Source organism: Nuphar pumila, chromosome 10 (genome assembly GCF_984573655.1).
Source record: "Nuphar pumila chromosome 10, dmNupPumi1.hap1.1, whole genome shotgun sequence".
Classification (NCBI taxonomy): Eukaryota; Viridiplantae; Streptophyta; class Magnoliopsida; order Nymphaeales; family Nymphaeaceae; genus Nuphar; species Nuphar pumila.
In genome coordinates, this window is record NC_143258.1 from 92,251,961 (window position 1) to 92,271,804 (window position 19,844).

General features: G+C 40.5%; 2 protein-coding genes across 2 annotated transcripts; one reads left to right on the top strand and one right to left on the bottom strand.

The window, feature by feature from the left end:
- Nucleotides 1–2,101: 2,101 nt before the first annotated feature.
- Nucleotides 2,102–5,654, top strand: LOC149827358 (uncharacterized). Its single transcript, XM_090018497.1, has 4 exons — nucleotides 2,102–2,323; nucleotides 3,367–3,978; nucleotides 4,902–5,417; nucleotides 5,493–5,654. Exons 1-4 carry the CDS (start codon nucleotides 2,102–2,104, stop codon nucleotides 5,652–5,654), a joined length of 1,512 nt encoding a protein of 503 aa, XP_089874623.1.
- Nucleotides 5,655–8,981: 3,327 nt separating this feature from the next.
- Nucleotides 8,982–11,007, bottom strand: LOC149827359 (uncharacterized). The gene is made up of 2 exons (XM_090019309.1): nucleotides 10,867–11,007; nucleotides 8,982–10,441 (listed from the first exon to the last, which is right to left on the bottom strand). The coding sequence occupies exon 2, from the start codon at nucleotides 10,420–10,422 to the stop codon at nucleotides 9,232–9,234; it is 1,191 nt and encodes a 396-aa protein (XP_089875435.1). The 5' UTR covers nucleotides 10,423–10,441; nucleotides 10,867–11,007; the 3' UTR covers nucleotides 8,982–9,231.
- Between the last annotated feature and the right edge of the window lie 8,837 nt (nucleotides 11,008–19,844).

Here is a 19,844-nt window from a genome sequence, read left to right on the forward strand (position 1 = left end):
TCTCAAGTACAGTTCAAAGGAAAGGAATTGACCTGTACCTCCAAGGGGAAGAAGAGGTCGCAAAAGAGTACATGAAAAGCGAAGTCTTTTTGAGGAAAGTTTAACAATGGCCTTTTGGCGAGAAAATTTTAGTTTGAAAAGAACATTTCAATTGGAGACATTTCAACCTTAGATGGAAAAGCTTTCCCAGGATAATATTCTTGTCCCATCCGTTTTTGTTGCAGAGGAATTATTCAAATTATTCAAGTATCCCACTTTTATGTGGGTCAAATGTTATGGCTAGATGGTTATGTTGCAATATCATAATAGAGGGGTCTCAGGTTTGAATCCCATTAAGGGTTGTCATCCAGCTTGCCTATCAAAAAAAAATTTATTAGAATTTTAGCAAAATGTAAGGATATGATTATCTAATGGGTCGGCCACAAGAAGTTGGTGACACCCACTTTAACAAACCCTAGCCATTAGGGGTTAGGGTTAGTTGCTGTAAAGAATTAAGATTTTGAATGAAAAAACAATTCGGAAACAGCGGATTTCACGCCTATTTTCACGTTTCAGTCATCTCCCTTCTCCCAAACAACTCTCAATTCCCACAAACCCAAATAACCATCTCCGACGCCCTCTCAGTTCCTCCGACACCCTCCTCCCAAACGCATTATTGGAGAATCTGATTGGATTTCTTTGGGCTCCATGTCCTATCCTTTTGGCTAAGATCAAGTGTAATAGGATTTTGATTGGATCTTAGTGGGTCCATGTCTTATACCTTATGGACCAAATCCTGGTCTAATTGGGACTATACAGTGTCAGATCAAAGCTGGGTTTCGATTTCGCTGAGGGGGTCTAGTTGCCTGCAAAGTTTTCTTGCCTAGAAAACCTCCAATTCAGGATCCCACTTTGCCCATCTTGTACAAATGACCCGGTAAAACAGAGGTTGCATGTCTAGAGAAAAGCCAGAAATTACCCCCTCTATCAGGCCCGGGTCATGCCAACTTGGATCAAGTCCGAAGACATTCGGGTCCATTGTTCTCGGATCTATACCAAGCTGCATTCAGCACGTTTTTGCGGATTTAGTGCCGTGACAGGCAGCACCACTTTCCCAAAATAAGAAAAGATAATCTCCCTCTCTCTTAAAAGTATAATTTTCCATTGACCACGAAACTCTCAGTCCTAATTAATATTTCCACCAAATTTTTCTCATTTTTCAAATAACATACCAACTTTTAACCTGGAATAAGAGAATAGTCATATGGTCTAACTCCCATTAAGCTTATATGTCAAAATCACCATATTTACCTTTACAAAGTATCCCATGTGGTAAGCGGGGTCCTGTGTCAAGCTGAAGGCCCAGGATCGAATCCCTCTGCCATATGGGGCGGGGCGGTTGTTGTTCTGGAAGGGGTCCGCCTAACCCCAGCTTGCCTTTCAAAAACAGAAAAAAAAAAGTATAACTGAAGTGTATTTTATTTCCAACCTCTTAACTCATCCTTGTCCTAACTTCTTCATCTCAAGAAACAAAATTGATAAACTAAAAACTTCATTTTGCTCTAGTAATATCGGGCGCTCTTAACAACTTATGAACATTTGGTATGTCTTAAATGTAGAAATATAAATTTATATTAAACATAAGAGAAAATTTTCGATACATTTTTATAGGGCAACTTGTACTCCATTAATCAACATTAACACAAGATTGAACCAAGGGTAAATTGCTTAAAGGTGGCAAAAGTTTGGGGTCATTTGAAAAATGTGAAAGATTATGTGGGATAAATTAATGAACAAAAAACGTTTGCTGGGCCTTCGAAAATTACCATGTGCCGTCTAATCCTTCCTTATATTGAATCCTTGGCTATCCTTCCAACTTGGTCATTATAGGATCCATCCTTATCCTATTACAAATTAAAACCTAGACCAATGTTTCCGGAGCCAATTTGGATAGACTTTATCAATGCTCCATACGATCCTACCACCCAAAGAACTCTTAAAAACATATATATGAATTTTAAGAGGATGAATTCTGTGCCTTTGCACGTTGCACTTCTAGACATTATAAATTGATAAGCTGGTCTTGCTTCGTTGACAGTCTTAAACGCCTAGAAAGCTGGCTATGGCGAGCATGAAGTATGGCTGCTACATTTTATGCCTTGGTATGGTTTTGCCGGCGATCTTCGCTGCCGCGCTTCCGGCTAACAATTACGTGTCTGCTCTGGGAGATCCAGGCATGAGAAGGGATGGACTCCGGGTGGCCTTTGAAGCATGGAACTTCTGCAATGAGGTTGGTGAGGAGGCTCCTAGCATGGGAAGTCCTAGGCTGGCTGATTGCTTCGACGTCTTCGCAGAGAAGTCACATGGGAGAGGTAGTCACAAGTCTTCCTTCTTGGGATTTTCTCACTTGGTAAAAGCTGGAGAGATTTTTCAAAACTCTTTTTTGAGAAAATATTAAAGATTTTTATAAATTGAAATAAAGATGAAAACAAAAAAATTGAAAAAAAAGGGTTAAAAGATGATAAATTGATTAATTCAGTGATCTTATTGAAATTTTCACGTTACCTGCAGATACATGTGGTTGTTCCTCATAGCTGCATTCCTGTACATAAATATGACTCCTTCAATGGGAAGTAGTAGATCAAGCCCCAAGGAGGTTGGTGCGGTGGGGTGGGGCCTTGGCCACTAGACGGGTGGTCAGGGTTCCATTCTCATGGGCATAACCGCTTTGCATATTGCTGAGGCAAGGCGACTCCCTGGGGGCAACGGGTGCGCCCCGGTTTTACATTGCCGGATAAGTGACTGTAGGCTGGCAGGGTTTAACCAGTGCAGCCAGGTCTCTTACTCTGGGGGTGGTTTTCTCTGGTTCTCATCGAAAAAAAATGGAAGTGGATCAAACTTGAAATCACTTGTGCTGCATCCTTGTCTGGTTCAGGGTCCCAATGCATAAAGTCGGAACCAAGTTAACCAGCTGAAACCCCTGGCCTAGACCTGGATTTTAACATCCATGGCCAGGTCCAAGAGAACCTAATAACTGAACTCTATGGCCCAACCCGACCAGCCCTTTGTGCCTATTCTTGTGAACCCAAGTGCGACAATCATGTTCATCTTTTTTTTTGGGCTAAGACAAGGGAAAACCCCGATAGCACATTGGCAGGCTTGTAGTCGGTAAAACCATTGAGGTCCTCCTTGCCTACTATGGGTTTCCAACTTATGACATCCTGTCAACTTGGTGACTTTCACAAGTTACTCTTACCAAATCAGCAGAGCCCTTGCGAACATCAATCAAGTTCATCTTTAAAACAGAGTTTTCAGTTGTTTATCACATGTATACATATACTCAATTTATTTTATGCTATATCATTTTTAGGTTGGAAACACTGTGAGCCATGCAACCAAACAGGAAAACATCTATTGGTTCACAAGGTAAATGAGGCTGATAACAAGTTGAGTGTGGGGGATCCCTTCCTTGGAGGCTCTTCTGCCATCCTCAACAACACGGACCTTTATGCAGAAGAAAAGGAGCTCTACTTGTCTCTGAAGTGCCAGGTAAAAGACAGGCCAAGGCCATGGGAATTTTGGATGATAATGCTCAAGAATGGAAACTTGGACACCCTAGCAGGGTTGTGCCCTTCAAATGGGAAAAAAGTAGGGCCCTTCCCACATGAAAAAAGGTTCCCCTGCTTTGGAACAGGCTGCATGAACCAACCCTTAGTGTACCATAACTACACAACCCTGAAAGGTGATAAGCTAAGTGGCAGATTCTATGGGACATATGACCTAGATGGTGCAAGACATTTGAATGAAGATTTGAGCACTACCAACATATCCTATTATTCAGTTACATGGGAGAAACCCCTTGGAAAGGGTGGCTGGGTTTTCCATCATTTTCTCAAGACCAACAAGAAGTATCCCTGGTTAATGCTTTACTTGAGAGCAGATGCAACTAAAGGACTCTCTGGTGGCTATCATTATGAGACAAGGGGCATGACAAAGATTGTAAGTTATCTTCTTCATCTTTGTGAGAATATGTGTTGCCATCTTACCAAAAACAATCTTGAGAGCAAATCAAATACTCAAATTGGTCATAACACTTAATACTGTGGTGCAGTACGTCACAGTGACACAGCACTTAGGGTCCGTGTCTAGGGGGGACACGAATTGGACATGCTCGAACATGCTGATACAACTCAGACATGTATGGTTAATAAATTTTATTATATTTCAATAAAATTATATTTTTATATATCAAAAATTAGTTTTTTTATTGATTCAAAAATTAAAAATTGTGTCCTCATGTGCCCTACTTGTAAAAATCATGCATTCGTGTCTCGAGTCCATGCCACATCTGTATCCATGTGACAAAGGCTCAGCACTACTTAGTTCATTGCAGAGTTCAGTCGATGTGTCCATGCGACAGAGAAAGATTTGACTGTCACAAGTCGTCCTAGCTAATGTGCTGGTCAACCAATCCTTGGTCGACTGGCCTAACTTTGCTGGGACTGCTCTGGCTCCAGGTTTGGGTCCTATGTATGAGGATCGGCCTTGGACCTATCCCTGATTTCCATAATAATAGTAATCCTAAAGAATATAAAGAATCCTAAAAGGTGGTGTTAGTTTCGGCCTCTTTCTCGCATGGGGTGAAACAAATGTCCCATTAGAAAGAGGTTGTGTGGCCCACTTGTTAAATGCAAAAACCCTGTTTTATTATGAAAATGGAGGTACACCTCCCCCAATGGGGAAGCACTTTCTCCTGTGATTGCCCTTATCGCGGAAAAGTGCCTTGCTTCCCGTGGATGGTTGAATGACAAACCCCCCAACAAAACAGGTTCCATCATATAAATCTTGCTTTCTTATTACAGCCATTTGATCACTTTCTCTTCTGTGCCTTGTTTTTTTTTTTTCATAACAAACATCTTCAGATCCCACAATCACCAAACTTCAAAGTAAGGCTGACCCTGGATATCAAACAAGGTGGGGGGCCCAACAGCCAATTCTATCTCATGGACATCGGAAGCTGTTGGAAGAACAATGGTCAACCATGTGATGGCGACGTTACATCCGATGTTACGCGTTACAGTGAGATGATACTGAATCCAAACACAACAGCATGGTGCACCCCTACGAACCTGAACTCGTGCCCTCCATATCATACACTCCCAAATGGCACAAGGATACACAGGAATGACACTGCCAACTTCCCCTACGGTGCTTATCACATGTACTGCTCCCCTGGCAATGCACAACACCTTGAGGAGCCCTACAACTTGTGTGATCCCTACAGCAATCCTCAACCACAGGAGCTGGTGCAGATCCTTCCACATCCTGCATGGGGTGATTATGGCTACCCTACAAAGCAAGGAGAAGGTTGGATTGGTGACCCGAGAATGTGGGAACTCGACGTTGGCAGGCTCTCTCAGGCTTTGTTCTTTTACCAGGTAAGCCATTAATATCTTGCTTTCAACAAACCACTTCACCTCTGTCAACTACAACCATACTAAACTGTTGTACAGGACCCTGGGACACCACCAGCCAAAAGAAGATGGCCATCCCTTGATGTTGGAACAGAGATATACGTGAGTGAAGAGGGTGAAGTAGCAGAGTGGACATTGAACGACTTTGATGTCATCATCCCCAAGCCAAAACATAGGCATTCTCATAGACAAGGCTTCTGATATGGGCAGATCGAATAGGTTTCTTCTTGAGGAAGCGTCCTCTGGCAATGCATAAACTTAAGGACAATGTTTAATTCCATAAAGCTCTTTTTTATCTTTATGAATGATAACTTTTCAGATTGCAAGTTATGCTTTCCTCCAGAAACGGTTCTATAATAACATTATGCTCAATGGGATGGCTTTACATTATTACAAAATAATTTTACTGTCCCTAGCATTCAACCTAAATAGTATGAGGCTTTGTGAAAATTTTGTTTTTTAGGTAAAGTTGGGCAGCATCCAACACCGAGCTGCGCTCCTCCGTGTTATTAGATACATATGAATCAGAATAACCATGCCTATGTGTTCCAACATCTTTCAAGTCGAATAAGCATGAAAAGAAAGAGAGAATAAGATATCAGTTAAAGCTTAAGACAAGCACCCTGTCTGGCATTTACTTTCTCCATATTATGGCAATTGAAAGTGAAGAAAAAGCTCGAGTCGCTACATCACATGAAAACATACAGATGGTTTTCCATTGACAAACATATAAAGTAGAAAAGACTAAAGTAGAATAACCCATTGCATTTCTTAGGTTCAGGTGAGTTTCTACCCCCTCAATGAATGTCAAAGCATCTTTTTCAGCAAACCACACACAATTATTTATCCCAAAGATTCCAAGTTGTTTACCAAATTACCTTAACAGCTCGTACCACAGTTCCCATTTAGCAACTGCATTAGGATTTTCTTATCATGCCCCTGGCTTTCTCAGAACCTACAGAATTGCAACATGAAAACCACTCTAAAGACACGTTGAATAGAGCAGGACATCCACTCATTTCAAGACTTCAATTCCAAAGATTGATGAATCTACTTATGTCCATGTTTCCCAATGACAAGAAGTGTCATAAGAAGCCTCAACCTGGCATAACACACTCCAAATATGAAGTAGCAATATACCCATGAATGACCCTAAGAACATATTTTGATATCATAGACTACACGGGCATTCAAAGGGGCATCTTAAGAGGAATTGACTTGATGCACAGTTTTTCAAACTTCCCACAACAAGATGCCTCGGGAAAACCCTCAAACTCCATAAGACTGCTAGGAGCAGTAATTCTGTGGAAGATATCCATTCTTATACCCTCTGACTGACCTGCTAGGAGCAGTAATTCTTATATCCATTCTTATGTCTTGGAAACACTACCTGAGTACCTGCCATTTAGTTGTCAAAGGCGGCGCCTAGGCGCAGCCCCACCGCCTGGGCGACCAGGTTTGGGTGGTGGGGCCCTATATTACCGCCTAGGCTGGGACCGCCTAAGATTAAGCCTAGGTCAGTCCACTTTTTTTTGCATTGACTGTATTCAGCTTATAAAAGGGTGAAAAAGTCCTTTTTTCCTTTTTTCACCCTTTTTTTTGCATTGACATATTATTTGTCTATTGCTTATTGTTGATTGATTTTATGTTGTATATATGTTTCTTATTAATTTTAATTGTTTTTTTACATATTTTGTATGTCTTTTTTTTTTTTGAGGTACCTCCTAAGCCTTTTTAGGAGCTCACTGCCTAAGTTCGGCCTAGCACCTATGACAACTATCATATGCAGACTCACAAATCGCAATCCTTCGTTGTAGCTCTCTTATGGGTACATCTTTGACATACACCACTTCAAGAGTCTTAATTTGTAGAAATGGTATCCATGTGACAGCTTTCCAAAGACACTGTCAAGCTATGTCACATGGGTGCGGGTGCGGGTGCAGGTGTGGGTGCGGGGATGCAGCACTTCCAAAAAACCCGGGTGCGGGTGTGCGGCAAATATACATATACATATATATATATATATATATATATATATATATATATATATATATATATATATATATATATAAAGTCCAAAAGTTGGACATAAATGACCCTGGGTGCGTTGACTGCACCCAGGGTCAGGTAGACCGCATCGGGTGCAGGTGCGGCACCTAGTTGGAGAATCCCTGTGACATATATTAAAAAAAATTCTTGGCAAAACATTTTTTTTAAGTCCGAAAAATTGGACCAAAATGACCCTGGGCGCGTTGACCACACCCAGGGTCGGGTTGACCGCACCCGCGTCGCGTCGACGTGGGTGTGGCACCCTGCTAGCCGAATCCCTGTGACATAGCTGTCAAGTTTCAGAATAATTTCTCTAGGGAAAAGAACAATCTTTCTCAGGGGTTAAATGTTTAGATAAACCTAAATGCAATAAGGGAACGCCATTATCACTGGAAAGTAATAAAGTAAACACTCATTGATAAATTGTTGTTACATCATTACATATTTGGGAGGGTCTGTCACCATGCATCTTCCTACACTCTAATACTTCAGGCTTGATTCTTCACCATCAACCGCATAAAACATTAATTCACAAATGATGGAGGACAAAATTTTGACCATATGAGACTGTTTACATATTAAAAGATAGGCATGTTTTCAATTTTGTTAGGTATAAAAAGATAAATTTTGACAATGGAAGAATGCTTATTAAAACATAAAGATACTAAAATTATGCAAGGAATTATGAATTGAGAAGGCAATAAATGAACAGGCACAACCTCTGCATTCACCGGATAACTATTCCCATCAGCATCAACTAATGTTGCTTTAGTAGCACCCAGCATGCTCGCTACACCCAGCAATGCTGCAACTGATTCATGGCATTATCAATCATAAACTACTTTTTCTGTCAAAGAAAACTCAGGAACTACTTGAAATGGGGCAGGAAAAAAACTTGTTCCACAAGTGCAAGTGCAAAAGGTCCAACTTTATGCATCATTATCTGCACCTGTTAGAAATGAACCATGGGCTCATTTTATCTCATATGGATACGGCTGTAGATACAGGGATATGGCCATTTTATGAAGTTTTCTATTGTTGGCAGTAAATAAGGGGATAAAGAACAGGAAAAAATAGACAATCCATGGGAGATAAGGCTCATTGTGAGTGGATCATACAGTAAATCTCGGTAAATTGTTTTTCATTTGAATCTCATGTCAGAGGTATATGCAACATTAAAGAAGCACATTGAATCTCATGTCAGAGGTATATGCAACATTAGAGAAGCACATGCACACACACCTGCAGAAACCACATTTGTGTGATCCATAGAACTCACGCATTAAAAGATCCCATTTGTTTTACTGAATTTAATTATGAAGGCACTTGATAGCTCCCTGAAAATGAACCAATTCTGATATGTTTCTCTTTCCAGAAATACAGGGACAAATGTACATTTCAAATAAGGAAAAAGAAATAAAGTGACAACTCTGCCCATCTACTTGGGCATCATTCAGTAAAGGAAAGCATAAATTAGAATTTCATCAATGATGGATATAAAATTATCAACTTTCTTTCAAGTGACAAGCATTTATCTCAAACAATCCTTTAACTCTAAAACTACTTCAAGTGACAATAGTAACATTTTCCTCCAAGAAAAGTATTCACCCTTCTTCTAGGTCGGTGTCTTCTCTTCCATGCTAAATATCACTTTACCATTAGATAGATAATAACATTCCCAAAAGTTACATATTTAAAAGAACCAAACAAAGACTAAGAAGGAAATTGCCTACCTCTGCCTAGAATATTTGAGATACACCATGAAAGCAGCAGCTGCCAGTGTCCCAGTAGACGCTGCTGCGGCTGCTGGCCACAGAAACCTCCCAACTTCTTGGGTAGGCATATCCTTTGCAACCCCATTCTCATTGCATTCGAATTTCACAAGCAGGCTTTCCTGTTCCAATTCAATTGCTTCCAGTTTCGAACTAAGCTCGCCAACCACCAACTCCAAAGCCATGATCTCCATCTGCTTCGACCTCACCTCAACATCCAATTTCTTTCTCACCACTTCATTCTCTTCCCTCAGTTTTAGCTCATTCTGTTTAGATTGCTCTGCAAGTACCTTCTTTTCATTCGATGATTTCTCCAACTGAGACCTCAATTCATCCAATTCCCTGGACAACTGGCCGACCTTCACTTGCTTTTCGGCACAAGTTTGGGTGCCCCTTTCTTGCTCAATCTCGCTTTGCCTCAGTTGAGTTTCAAGTGTTCTAATCTTCTCTTCCTGCACTTTGCTTCTGCTCTCTAAAGACTTCAATTTCTCATTAGCCTTCTCCAGAGCACGCTTCTCCTCTCCTGAATTGGATTTTGATTCCAGTAAACCCTTCTCCAATTCCTTTATGATAACTTTCAGGTTCTGAACCTGTTCCTCTGTCCGCTTCTTCAGCGAATCCTGCTCGTTTTCGAGGCCTTTGATCACTGAATCCTTTACAACAGCGGATCTCTGGATGGCCTCAAACGAGTCTCTCATTTCCCGAAGCTCCACTGATATCTCGTCCCTCTCATTCATGGAGGAGATGAGATCGTGCTGCAAGCGCGCAACTTGGGTCTCGAGCTCGGCTGCCCTTGAAGCCACCGATCTGAGCATCCTCTGCTCCTGCTCGAGGTCGCTCACAGTGGAGTTGGCTCGTTCGAGATCCTGCATTACTTCTTCCAATCTCGAACTCATCTCCGCTGCCCTCCGCCCGGATTCCTCCCTCGATTCGATCGCCGACATCATCTTCAACGTCTGCTCTTCGACCAGGCTGCACAAATCGGAGAGTTGGGCCTCAAGAGACGAAACCTTCCTCTTCAACTCCGCGATTTCTCTGTCCTTTTGGGAGAGAAATTGATCGGTGGGGAGCGCTCCATCCCCTTTGACGTTTTCTTCTCCGTTCTCTTTGTTTCCGCCATCGCCATTGGGGAGCTCTTCAGAGTCCATGGTTTGCAGAGATCTCGAACTAAAACCAAACAGGATCAAGGGTTCGAATTACGTCAAGCAAAACCAGGAAAGCAAACACCACAAACCCAGTTCAAGGGAATGAAAATTATCTCAAAAGAAAAAGCAAAAAGCAAAAGAAACAATCAATCGAAAAGAGAGGAAGAAAGTAAAAGAGCTCAAAAACAGAGAAATGGAAAGGGGCAGACGAGCATAGCCCTTTACCAACAAAAAAGAAACAGTCAAAACTCAAAAGGATATTCTTATTATCCTTGGATGTAATTATCACTGCGAAAGTGGGGGTTACGATTGAAACTCATCAGCACTTTATTGGGACCAGCGGGTAACGGCATCAAAACAAGCATAACGATAAACAAAGAGATAAGAATGGCCAGAAAGAATAAAAACACTTGAAGGGTTGAGAGAGAGAGAGAGAAAGAGTCATACCTTGGATGCAGATGAAGAGGATTTTGAAAAAGCAAGTAGAAAAGAGTGGATAGGAGAGAAGGAAAGATAAAAGAATAAGAGGACAGATGAGAATCGTACTCTGCGAGCGTTCGCGCGTGCGTTTGTGTGAGATGTGAAAGGATCAGAGGGATGTGCAGATGGTGGAACGAGAGCGAATCTGAACGACGCGCTGGCTGTCTCGTTCAGAGACGGGACGGCCGCGCCACTTTCCGACGGGAGATAACCAAGAAGCGCTTTGGCGAAACGCTTCTCGGCCAGCTAGCTACTTTTATTTTTTTCCTACGGGACGGCAAGGAAATTGGGGAAACGCTTCTCATCCCAACAACCTAGGTACTTTTATTTTTTCCTCTCGAATTATCGGGAATGTGCGGGCAGGAGGGCGTGGGTCCCACGTGCAGATGCCTCGGACTTCAAAGGCAAGCTCTTACAAAATTTATTAAAAAAAAAAAAACTTCATCTGTAAACGAATTGGATGTGATCGGATATCCGATCTGAGTCTGACATGCTTTTTTCGGATATGAATCATTTAAGTAAGATCGGAATGTATTTGATCGGATTCTGAGATGTTTTTTTTCGATATGAATCCTTTAAGTAACATCGGAATGTACAGATCGGATACAGATATGTTCAATCAGATTATTTCTTAGATTCGGGTTGGATTCAGATCAACATTTTAGGTCAGATCTTGTTCAAAATCTGACCCGATTATATTTTTTTCATGGAAATAGCTTGTTTTTTGTTCTACTTTTCTGGATCCAGTATTACCACATGTATTTTAGATTCAGATAAAAACTTACCTCCTCCGATCCAGATTCAAGTTCTGTCTACTGTTTATATTTTAAATTAGGATTCGGATCTAACAAGCTCTAGCCCGAGTCGGACCTGTTTGCACCCCTACATCAGGTTAATCGGGTTTGGGTGATTCGGTTCCACTCGTCCCCTGTGTCATCCTTATTGTCGTACTTTATATCGGGGCTCTAACCTTATACATATAATCTAGGTGGTCCATTTTCAAATATGGGCATTTGAATAGCCCGATTCGGACTTGTATGTAGGGTTTTCTGGTGATCCAAAGATCAGCAGTTATAGAAATGCTGAAACAATTATTTAAAAAAAACTTTTTTTTTTGTAAAAAGTACAATCCAAGGCTCCAAGTGTTGATTTCTAAGAAACCAACCGTGTTGAACCCACGTATGAGGTCAGATTTGAATACTTTGATAACAACAACTTGCATACATGAGTTCACACATGGGGTATGATTGTGGAGATGACATAGAGGATGAATGGAACCAAGTTGAGGCTAGGGTTAGGCATGTCAGCCGGTCAGGTTTGGTTAGGACTCGGGTAAAACCAAACTCTTATTTGATTTGAGATGCTGGTATCCAGCCCGAACCCATGTTCAATTGGACCTATCATACCCGAATCCCATGAGGATTACATGAACCAGACCCAAATCATACCTAATAAAATAATGTTTTTTATCTTTTTTACATTGAAAATTTGTACATCTTAGACAGAACTCAGGTCAGGCCCCGGTCTGATATGAAATTTCACAAACCATAACTGGCTCCATAATTAATTGAACCCTTTAAGTCTGACACAAAAGAAATTTTTTACTATCATATATATGGAGCTCGATGATCCTGGGTCGGAATTTGTATGAGCTGACCCGAGTCAGTGTCATATATGGCATGACAGGGCCACCAAAAGCTTGACTTGATGTGTTGTTGGGTTCACTACAAGAAAATACGTTGTTAGCGACGGAATCTTTCCGTCGCTAGTTAGCAACGGATTAACGAGCGACAAACATCCGTCGCTATAATTAATAAAGTTTACGAAAATAGCGACGGAATATAGTTTGTCGCCCAGTTCATCGCTACTTAGCGACAGATTTTGTGACCTAATGTTTTGTCGTTACGGTCGCACCAATTGCCGACGAAGTTGGCGACCGAATATGTTATAATTAGCATACAAGGCATGAAAGCATTATTGGCATTGAATCATGTGTCAAGGTGCCCAAACTGGAGGCATGAATCTTAGTGATAGATTCATTATGTGTGTGCATAAAATATGTTCATGTATACTAGTTTTGGTTTACCTGTATTGGATTATTATTTTCTACTCGGGGCTCGATGAATCTGATATCAAAATATCATGCAGGTACTGATTGAAGAGGTTTTGTGGTGGCAAGACGTTGCGGCGAAGCCAGAACCAAGTCTTCATTTTTCGGGCATTTTAGTTTAGATGTGATTTTGTTATTTAGACTCTGATGTGTACTTTAAAAACTTATCAGACTGATTTAAGTCAATTATGTGATTGATAAATTCAATTTAATTTAATGGATGGTTTGATAGATCTTTAACCTGCCCAATTCCTTTAGTCGATTTTGTACACAAATGGTTTCCACTATAATGTTTTTAAAAAGTGTTTAAAAAAAATCTCACGATTTTCAAGTTAAAGTTTTGGAGTGTTACAGCCGAGCTTGAGCTCTTCACAAGTTGAGGCTTGTGAGCTAACCAAGAGCTGGCTCATTTTCTAAAAAAATATTTTTCAAGTGTTTTTTAAAACTTAATAATATATAAATTATATGTATAATATATATTATATGTTTAATACATGTACAAAACATATATAATATGCATTTTGTGTATATAATATATATAATATATGTATAAAATACATAATATGTAAAATATGCTTATATCACTACAACAAAGCAGTAGATTAGAGACGACCACATTAGGTCGCTAATCCGTCGCTAACAGGCGTAGCGACGGATTAGCGACGACGAGGCGACGGTATGCTTACGTCGTGAATTTTTCGACGCTAACTGGCGACGGATTTATTCCGTCGCTAATTGCGACAGACTAACGAGCGCTGTATTCCGTCGCCAATCCGCCGGTACTAAACGGCGACCGCGGCTTGGCGACGGATTTACGTCTGTCGCTATGTCGTCGCTAGATTTATATGAATAGCGACGGATGGTTCCGTCGCAAACATGAAAAAAAATTTAAAAAAAAAATATTTGGAAATTAAATACCGAGAACGGTACAATTTATATTTCCTGTATAATTTATATTTTCTGTAAATAAAAAACAAACCACACAAAAAAATCCATATAAAAAGAATCTACAACAATTAATTGTTCCACCTTAAAATTAACAAGTTTAATTATTTACAATTCAAAAATTACAATTAGGAAACATAAAAAAATAGAACTTCTTCAACACAGTTCTCTAATCATCGCCAAGATTCTGTGTATCTTCTTGTTCATTGCCTTTATCTGTCACTTCAGCTCCGCTACGCTGATTATCGCTAGCAGCCTACACAAGAAAAGAACAATCAGTATTGATAAACAAAATATAATGAAATAAATTACACACTATATGTGATTCTATCATGTGCTCATGTGTGTTCTAAGGCAATAAAAAAACTCTATATGTAATTCTATCATGCTCATATGTGCTCTAAGACAGGCAAAAAGTTATATGTATGATTCTATCATGCTCATATGTGTGCTAAGGCAGTCAAAAAATTGAATATGTGATTATAGCATGCTCATATGTGTTCTAAGGCAGCTAGAAAAACTCTATATGTGATTCTACCATGCTCAGATGTGCTTTAAGGCGGACAAAAAACTATATATGTGATTCGATCATGCTCGTATGTGTGCTAAGGCGGTCAAAAAATTGAATATTTGATTATAGCATGCTCATATGTGCTCTAAGGCAAGCAAAGCAAAAAAATTTATATGTGATTCTATCATAAATGATATATGTTCTAAGGCAGTAAAAAAACTCTATATATGATTTGTGCATGCTCATATGTGTTTTAAGGTAGTCAAAAAACTGAATATGTGGTTATAACATGCTCATATGTGTTCGTAGGCAGTCAAAAAACTGAATATGTGATTATAGCATGCTCATATGTGCTCTAAGGCAGGCAAAAAAACTTTATATGTGATTATAGCATGCTCATATGTGCTCTAAGGCAATAAAAAAACTCTATATGTGATTCTATCATGCTCATATGTGTGCTAAGGCAGTCAAAAAACTGAATATGTGATTATAACATGCTCATATGTGTTCTTAGGCAGTCAAAAAACTGAATATGTGATTATAGCATGCTCATATGTGTTCTAAGGCAGTCAAAAAAACTTTATATGTGATTCTATCATGCTCATATGTGTTCTTAGGTAGTCAAAAAACTGAATATGTGATTATAGCATGCTCATATGTGCTCTAAGGCAGGCAAAAAAATTTATATGTGATTATAGCATGCTCATATGTGCTCTAAGGCAATAAAAAAACTCTATATGTTATTATAGCATGCTCATATGTGCTCTAAGGCAGGCAAAAAACTTTATATGTGATTCTATCATGCTCATATGTGCTCTAAGGCAGGCAAAAAGTTATATATGTGATTTGATTATGCTCATATGTGTTCTAAGGCAGACAAAAAACTGAATATGTGATTATACCTAAGAGAGACCTGGAATCGAAGATCCCCTGTTCAGAACAAGATTGTTGATCTCATTTCGGAGAAAGGGAGCGACGGTGTCATGGAAGTAGTTATTTAGTGATTCCGTAACGATCTGGCGTACATTATCACCGGAAAGAATAGTTTGTTGCTTGGAGCTTATGTCGGCGCAAGAAGTCGGTGAGTCGTAACTGGAAGAAGCAATAACTGGTGAAGTGTTCATATTACTCCCAAACCCGAACACGCGACCTTTTTTGGGTTCACCTGCTGCAGTCACTCATGCTGTAGGATCAAATGATGGATGTTGAGTAGCGTCATCGCCATATCGCTCTACCATCTGTTGCTCATATGCCTCCTACAAAATAATGTTTAAAGTATTCATTAATAATTAATGATAACATTATGATAACTTGCATATATATTGCAATGATTATTAATAGAATAAATACATACCATTGTCGTTCTCGCCTTCTCTGATACGAAGACTCATGTGGTCTTCCGTTTATGTGTTTCAACAAACACATCCTTATATGGTACACTGTCTCCTTTTTCTGCTTCCTGCGAAGTTAAATGACAAAAGATTTAGTACACAAGTTTGCAACAATACTTATAAAATTAATATTATATATTGATGAGTTACCATTTTCTTCAGGTGGCTCCCAAATGTCTTAGATCCACCTGTGTGTAGATGGGCTTCGGGCATCTTCGATCGATTTTGTGCAGCCTTCGCAGAGCGATTTCTAAATGCATCTCCCGCCCACTTATCGCATATTTTATCCCAGTAATCTCTCCTGATAGTAATAGGGTCATGGCCTTTCCACAGTAATGGATCATCTACTACGCCAGATGCTTTTTTTGTTACAGTCTTCATAGTGTGCAGCATGTCTGCAAATCGATTGGCAGTCATCTTTTGCCACACCTTCCTTGCATCATTTTCTTCCACCGTAGTTGCGAAGCAATTCGAAGCCTACAAATATTTTCAGAAAGTTAGTAGACATTACTTAAATAAATTAAATATGAAACACATTAACTATGAGGAACAACTGTATACCGTGATTGAGGACCACAATCTGTCTAACACCTCCTTTGGGTACTCTTTCCATTGAGCAACCGGTCCTAGTAGATGTTGAAGAAGTGAATTCCTAATCTCCTGCACTACTTCTTGTGGCTCAAACCTCGTGTTGCACATAAATTGTTACACAGTAAATATCAATATAAAATATTTATAGGATATGCAATAATTGAAAACAAAATACTTACGGTTAATTATCGATATACACTATTCGAATGAGTCTTCTTGTGCCAGACTGAGAAGACCCTGCTTCCTGTGTTGGCTCTTGACTTGTGTGATCAACTGGTGTAGGTGAGTCGTCTATAGGCGAAACATCATCTGTAAAAAAATACGTTAGAAGTTCTCAGAATGCGCATTTGAACTAATCAAGCATCCAATTAGTTAATCAATATACCTATCACAGGAGCCCGTGAAGATGAAGGTTGGGCCTGACTACTACTAGATGAGCGACCACTATAACCTCCACGAACCATATTCTAACAAATAACATATGTCATACAATACATTCAAATAATTCACATCAAGTATTACAATACATTCAAGTCATTCGCATCAAGTATTACAATAATTCAAATCATTCATATCAGGTACTGCAATGCATTCAAGTCATTCACATCAAGCATTGCAATGCATTCAAATCATTTGCATCAAGTATTACAATGCATTCAAATAATTCAAATCATTCACATCAAGTATTGCAATAATTCAAATCATTCGTTGCATAAATTATAATACATTCAAATAATTGAAATCATTCACATCAAGTATCGCAATGCATTCGAATCATTTGTATCAAGTATTACAATACATTCAAATAATTCAAATCATTCACATCAAGTATTACAATGCATTTAAATAATTTGTATCAAGTATCACAATACATTCAAATAAAATTTTTAATTATTCACATCAAGTGTTGCAATACAATTCATGCATTTGCATCAAGTATTACAATACATTCAAATAATTCAAATCATTCACATCAAGTATTGCAATGCATTCGAATCATTTGTATCAAGTATTACAATACATTCAAATAAAATTTTTAATCATTCACACCAAGTATTGCAATACAACTCACATCAAGTACTGCAATGCATTTAAATAGAGGTTTGTAGTATAAGATTTTGCTCACTAGCTTGAGAATTCTTCCTCGACACTAGTTTGACTTTCTTCTTCTTCTTCTTCTTCTTCTTCTTCTTCTTCTTCATCATTGTTTGCCCAACCACTTGGTACATCATTTGGATCACATTCCTCTATGAATGTTTCATCGACCAATAGAGATATGACATGCATATCATGCGCAACATCGTGACCATAAGCGAAGTCATAGACATCATCTGATTGATAGTAATCGCTGTTTTCGGCCAACTCATCTTTCTGTAACTGATCATACTCGGGGTATAGTTTGGACTTTACCTTGCAAACTGCCCACCATTCATATATTCATGCGATAACTCATTGTCCACTATCCTACGGTACATCCATTCACGGTTTACAGTCATTTTGTCGTATGATGTTACGAATAGTATCCTAACCAGTTAAAAGATAACCATCAGAATGCTATGATGAAGAAAATATCAAATTTATCATGCAATATATGATGTCATACAATCACAAGAATTATGATGCATGCATTGATAACTTAATATTTTCATGTGCAAACTATTCATGACACGATACATTCATTTGAAGCATGCTTTCTTTATACAATTTCACATGGAAGACATAATCAAATTGAAAGTAACTACATGCAAGCATGGATACAATCACATTAAACATTGCAATACATCGAAATCATTCATATCAAACATGTACATGCAGCAAACACACTTCAATATCCTGCTAACTACTACCATGCCTAGCATGGAATCCGTACTCCAAAAATAAGAACACTTCTATTCTCATACATTAAAATCATGCTCAACATGATCTCCGAACTCCAACAAAGCAGTCATAGATATCAACAACTAAGTGAGTGTGAACAATAAATTGTTACATCCAATAAATTAAATAACATGTGATGCGCTTACATCACTTACTCACTACGGGTATTTACCCGATTTGCATTGCTTTTGTCACTTACTTACCACGGGTGGCGGGGCACAAGCGAGTTATGTTGAGAAATCTGTAAAAAACACTGTGTTAAAATGAAGTCACCACCTGCCGAAAAAAACACCCGAGGCAGATGCAGTTTCACAGAACGCAGGGGGGCGACCCCTTTGCCGAAAATGCAGGGGGGAGACCCCCTGCCTGTCGGAAACGCAGGGGGGCGACCCCCTGCCGGAAACACAGGGGGCGACCCCCTGTCGGAAATGCAGGGGGGGCAACCCCCTGCCTGCCGGAAATGCAAGGGGGGCCGACCCCCTGCGCCGTGCTGCCGGAAACGCAGGGGGGCGACCCCCTGTCGGAAACGCAGGGGGGCGATGCGACCCCCTGCTGCCGAAAACGCAGGGGGAGCGACCCCCTGCGCCCTGCTGCCGAAAACGCAAGGGGTCGACCCCCTATCAAAAATGCAGGGGGGCGACCCCCCTGCTGCCGAAAACGCAGGGGGGTCAACCCCCCTGCTGTCGGAAATGCAGGGGGGTCGACCCCCTGTCGGAAACGCAGGGGGTCGACCCCCTGCCGAAAACGCAGGGGGGGCGACCCCCTGCCTGCCGAAAATGTAGGGGGGTCGACCCCTTGCCGGAAACGCAGGGGGTCGACCCCCTGTCAGAAATGCAAAGGGGCGACCCCCTGCCTGCCGGAAACGCAAGGGGGGCGACCCCCTGCCTGTCGAAAATGCAGGGGGGGCGACCCCCTGCTGCCGGAAACGCGGAGAGGCGACCCCTTTTCGAAAACGCGGGGGGGTCGACCCCCTGCCGATGGAAGCGCTTACCTGCGCGTCGTCGAGCGGTGACGGGAGGCTGACGAGGAGCGGCGACTGGCGAGCGGTGGACGGTGGGGGCCGGAGAGAGGCCGACGAGCGGCGGGAGGGAGAGGGCGGCGGGCGGGAGCAGTTGAAGAGCGAAACAGGAAAAGAGAAAGAGGGATGGGATTAGGGATTTATGTGACATTTAGCGACGGAATAATTCCGCCGTTAAGCCGTTGTAAATCAAAATACCAAAATAGCGATGGAATCTATTCTGTCGCCGAATCCGTCGCTATTTAGCGACAAAACCTTACATCGCAAACTCTGTCGCTAATTAGCGACGGTGTTTGAGACAGATTCAGTTTCGATGCTATTTTTGTAAAGATTATTGATTGTAGCGACGAATTTATTTCGCTCGTTAAGCCGTCGCTAGTTAGCGACGGAATAATTCCGTCGCTAAATGCTGTCGCTAATTCCATATTTTCTTGTGGTGTATGAACCAAGCTGAGCTGAGCTTGTCATGTTTGTACTTGGCTCATTTAACTAAATCAGTTA

What these genes read in the sequence shown, in the direction of transcription:
- LOC149827358 (XM_090018497.1), top strand. Translation starts at nt 2,102, where the DNA reads ATGGCGAGCATGAAGTATGGCTGCTACATTTTATGCCTTGGTATGGTT. An exon ending in GGCTGGCTGATTGCTTCGAC is followed by an intron (nt 2,324 to 3,366) that starts GTCTTCGCAGAG and finishes AAACACTGTGAG; the next exon opens with CCATGCAACCAAACAGGAAA. An exon ending in CAAGGGGCATGACAAAGATT is followed by an intron (nt 3,979 to 4,901) that starts GTAAGTTATCTT and finishes AAACATCTTCAG; the next exon opens with ATCCCACAATCACCAAACTT.
- LOC149827359 (XM_090019309.1), bottom strand. Translation starts at nt 10,422, where the DNA reads ATGGACTCTGAAGAGCTCCCCAATGGCGATGGCGGAAACAAAGAGAAC.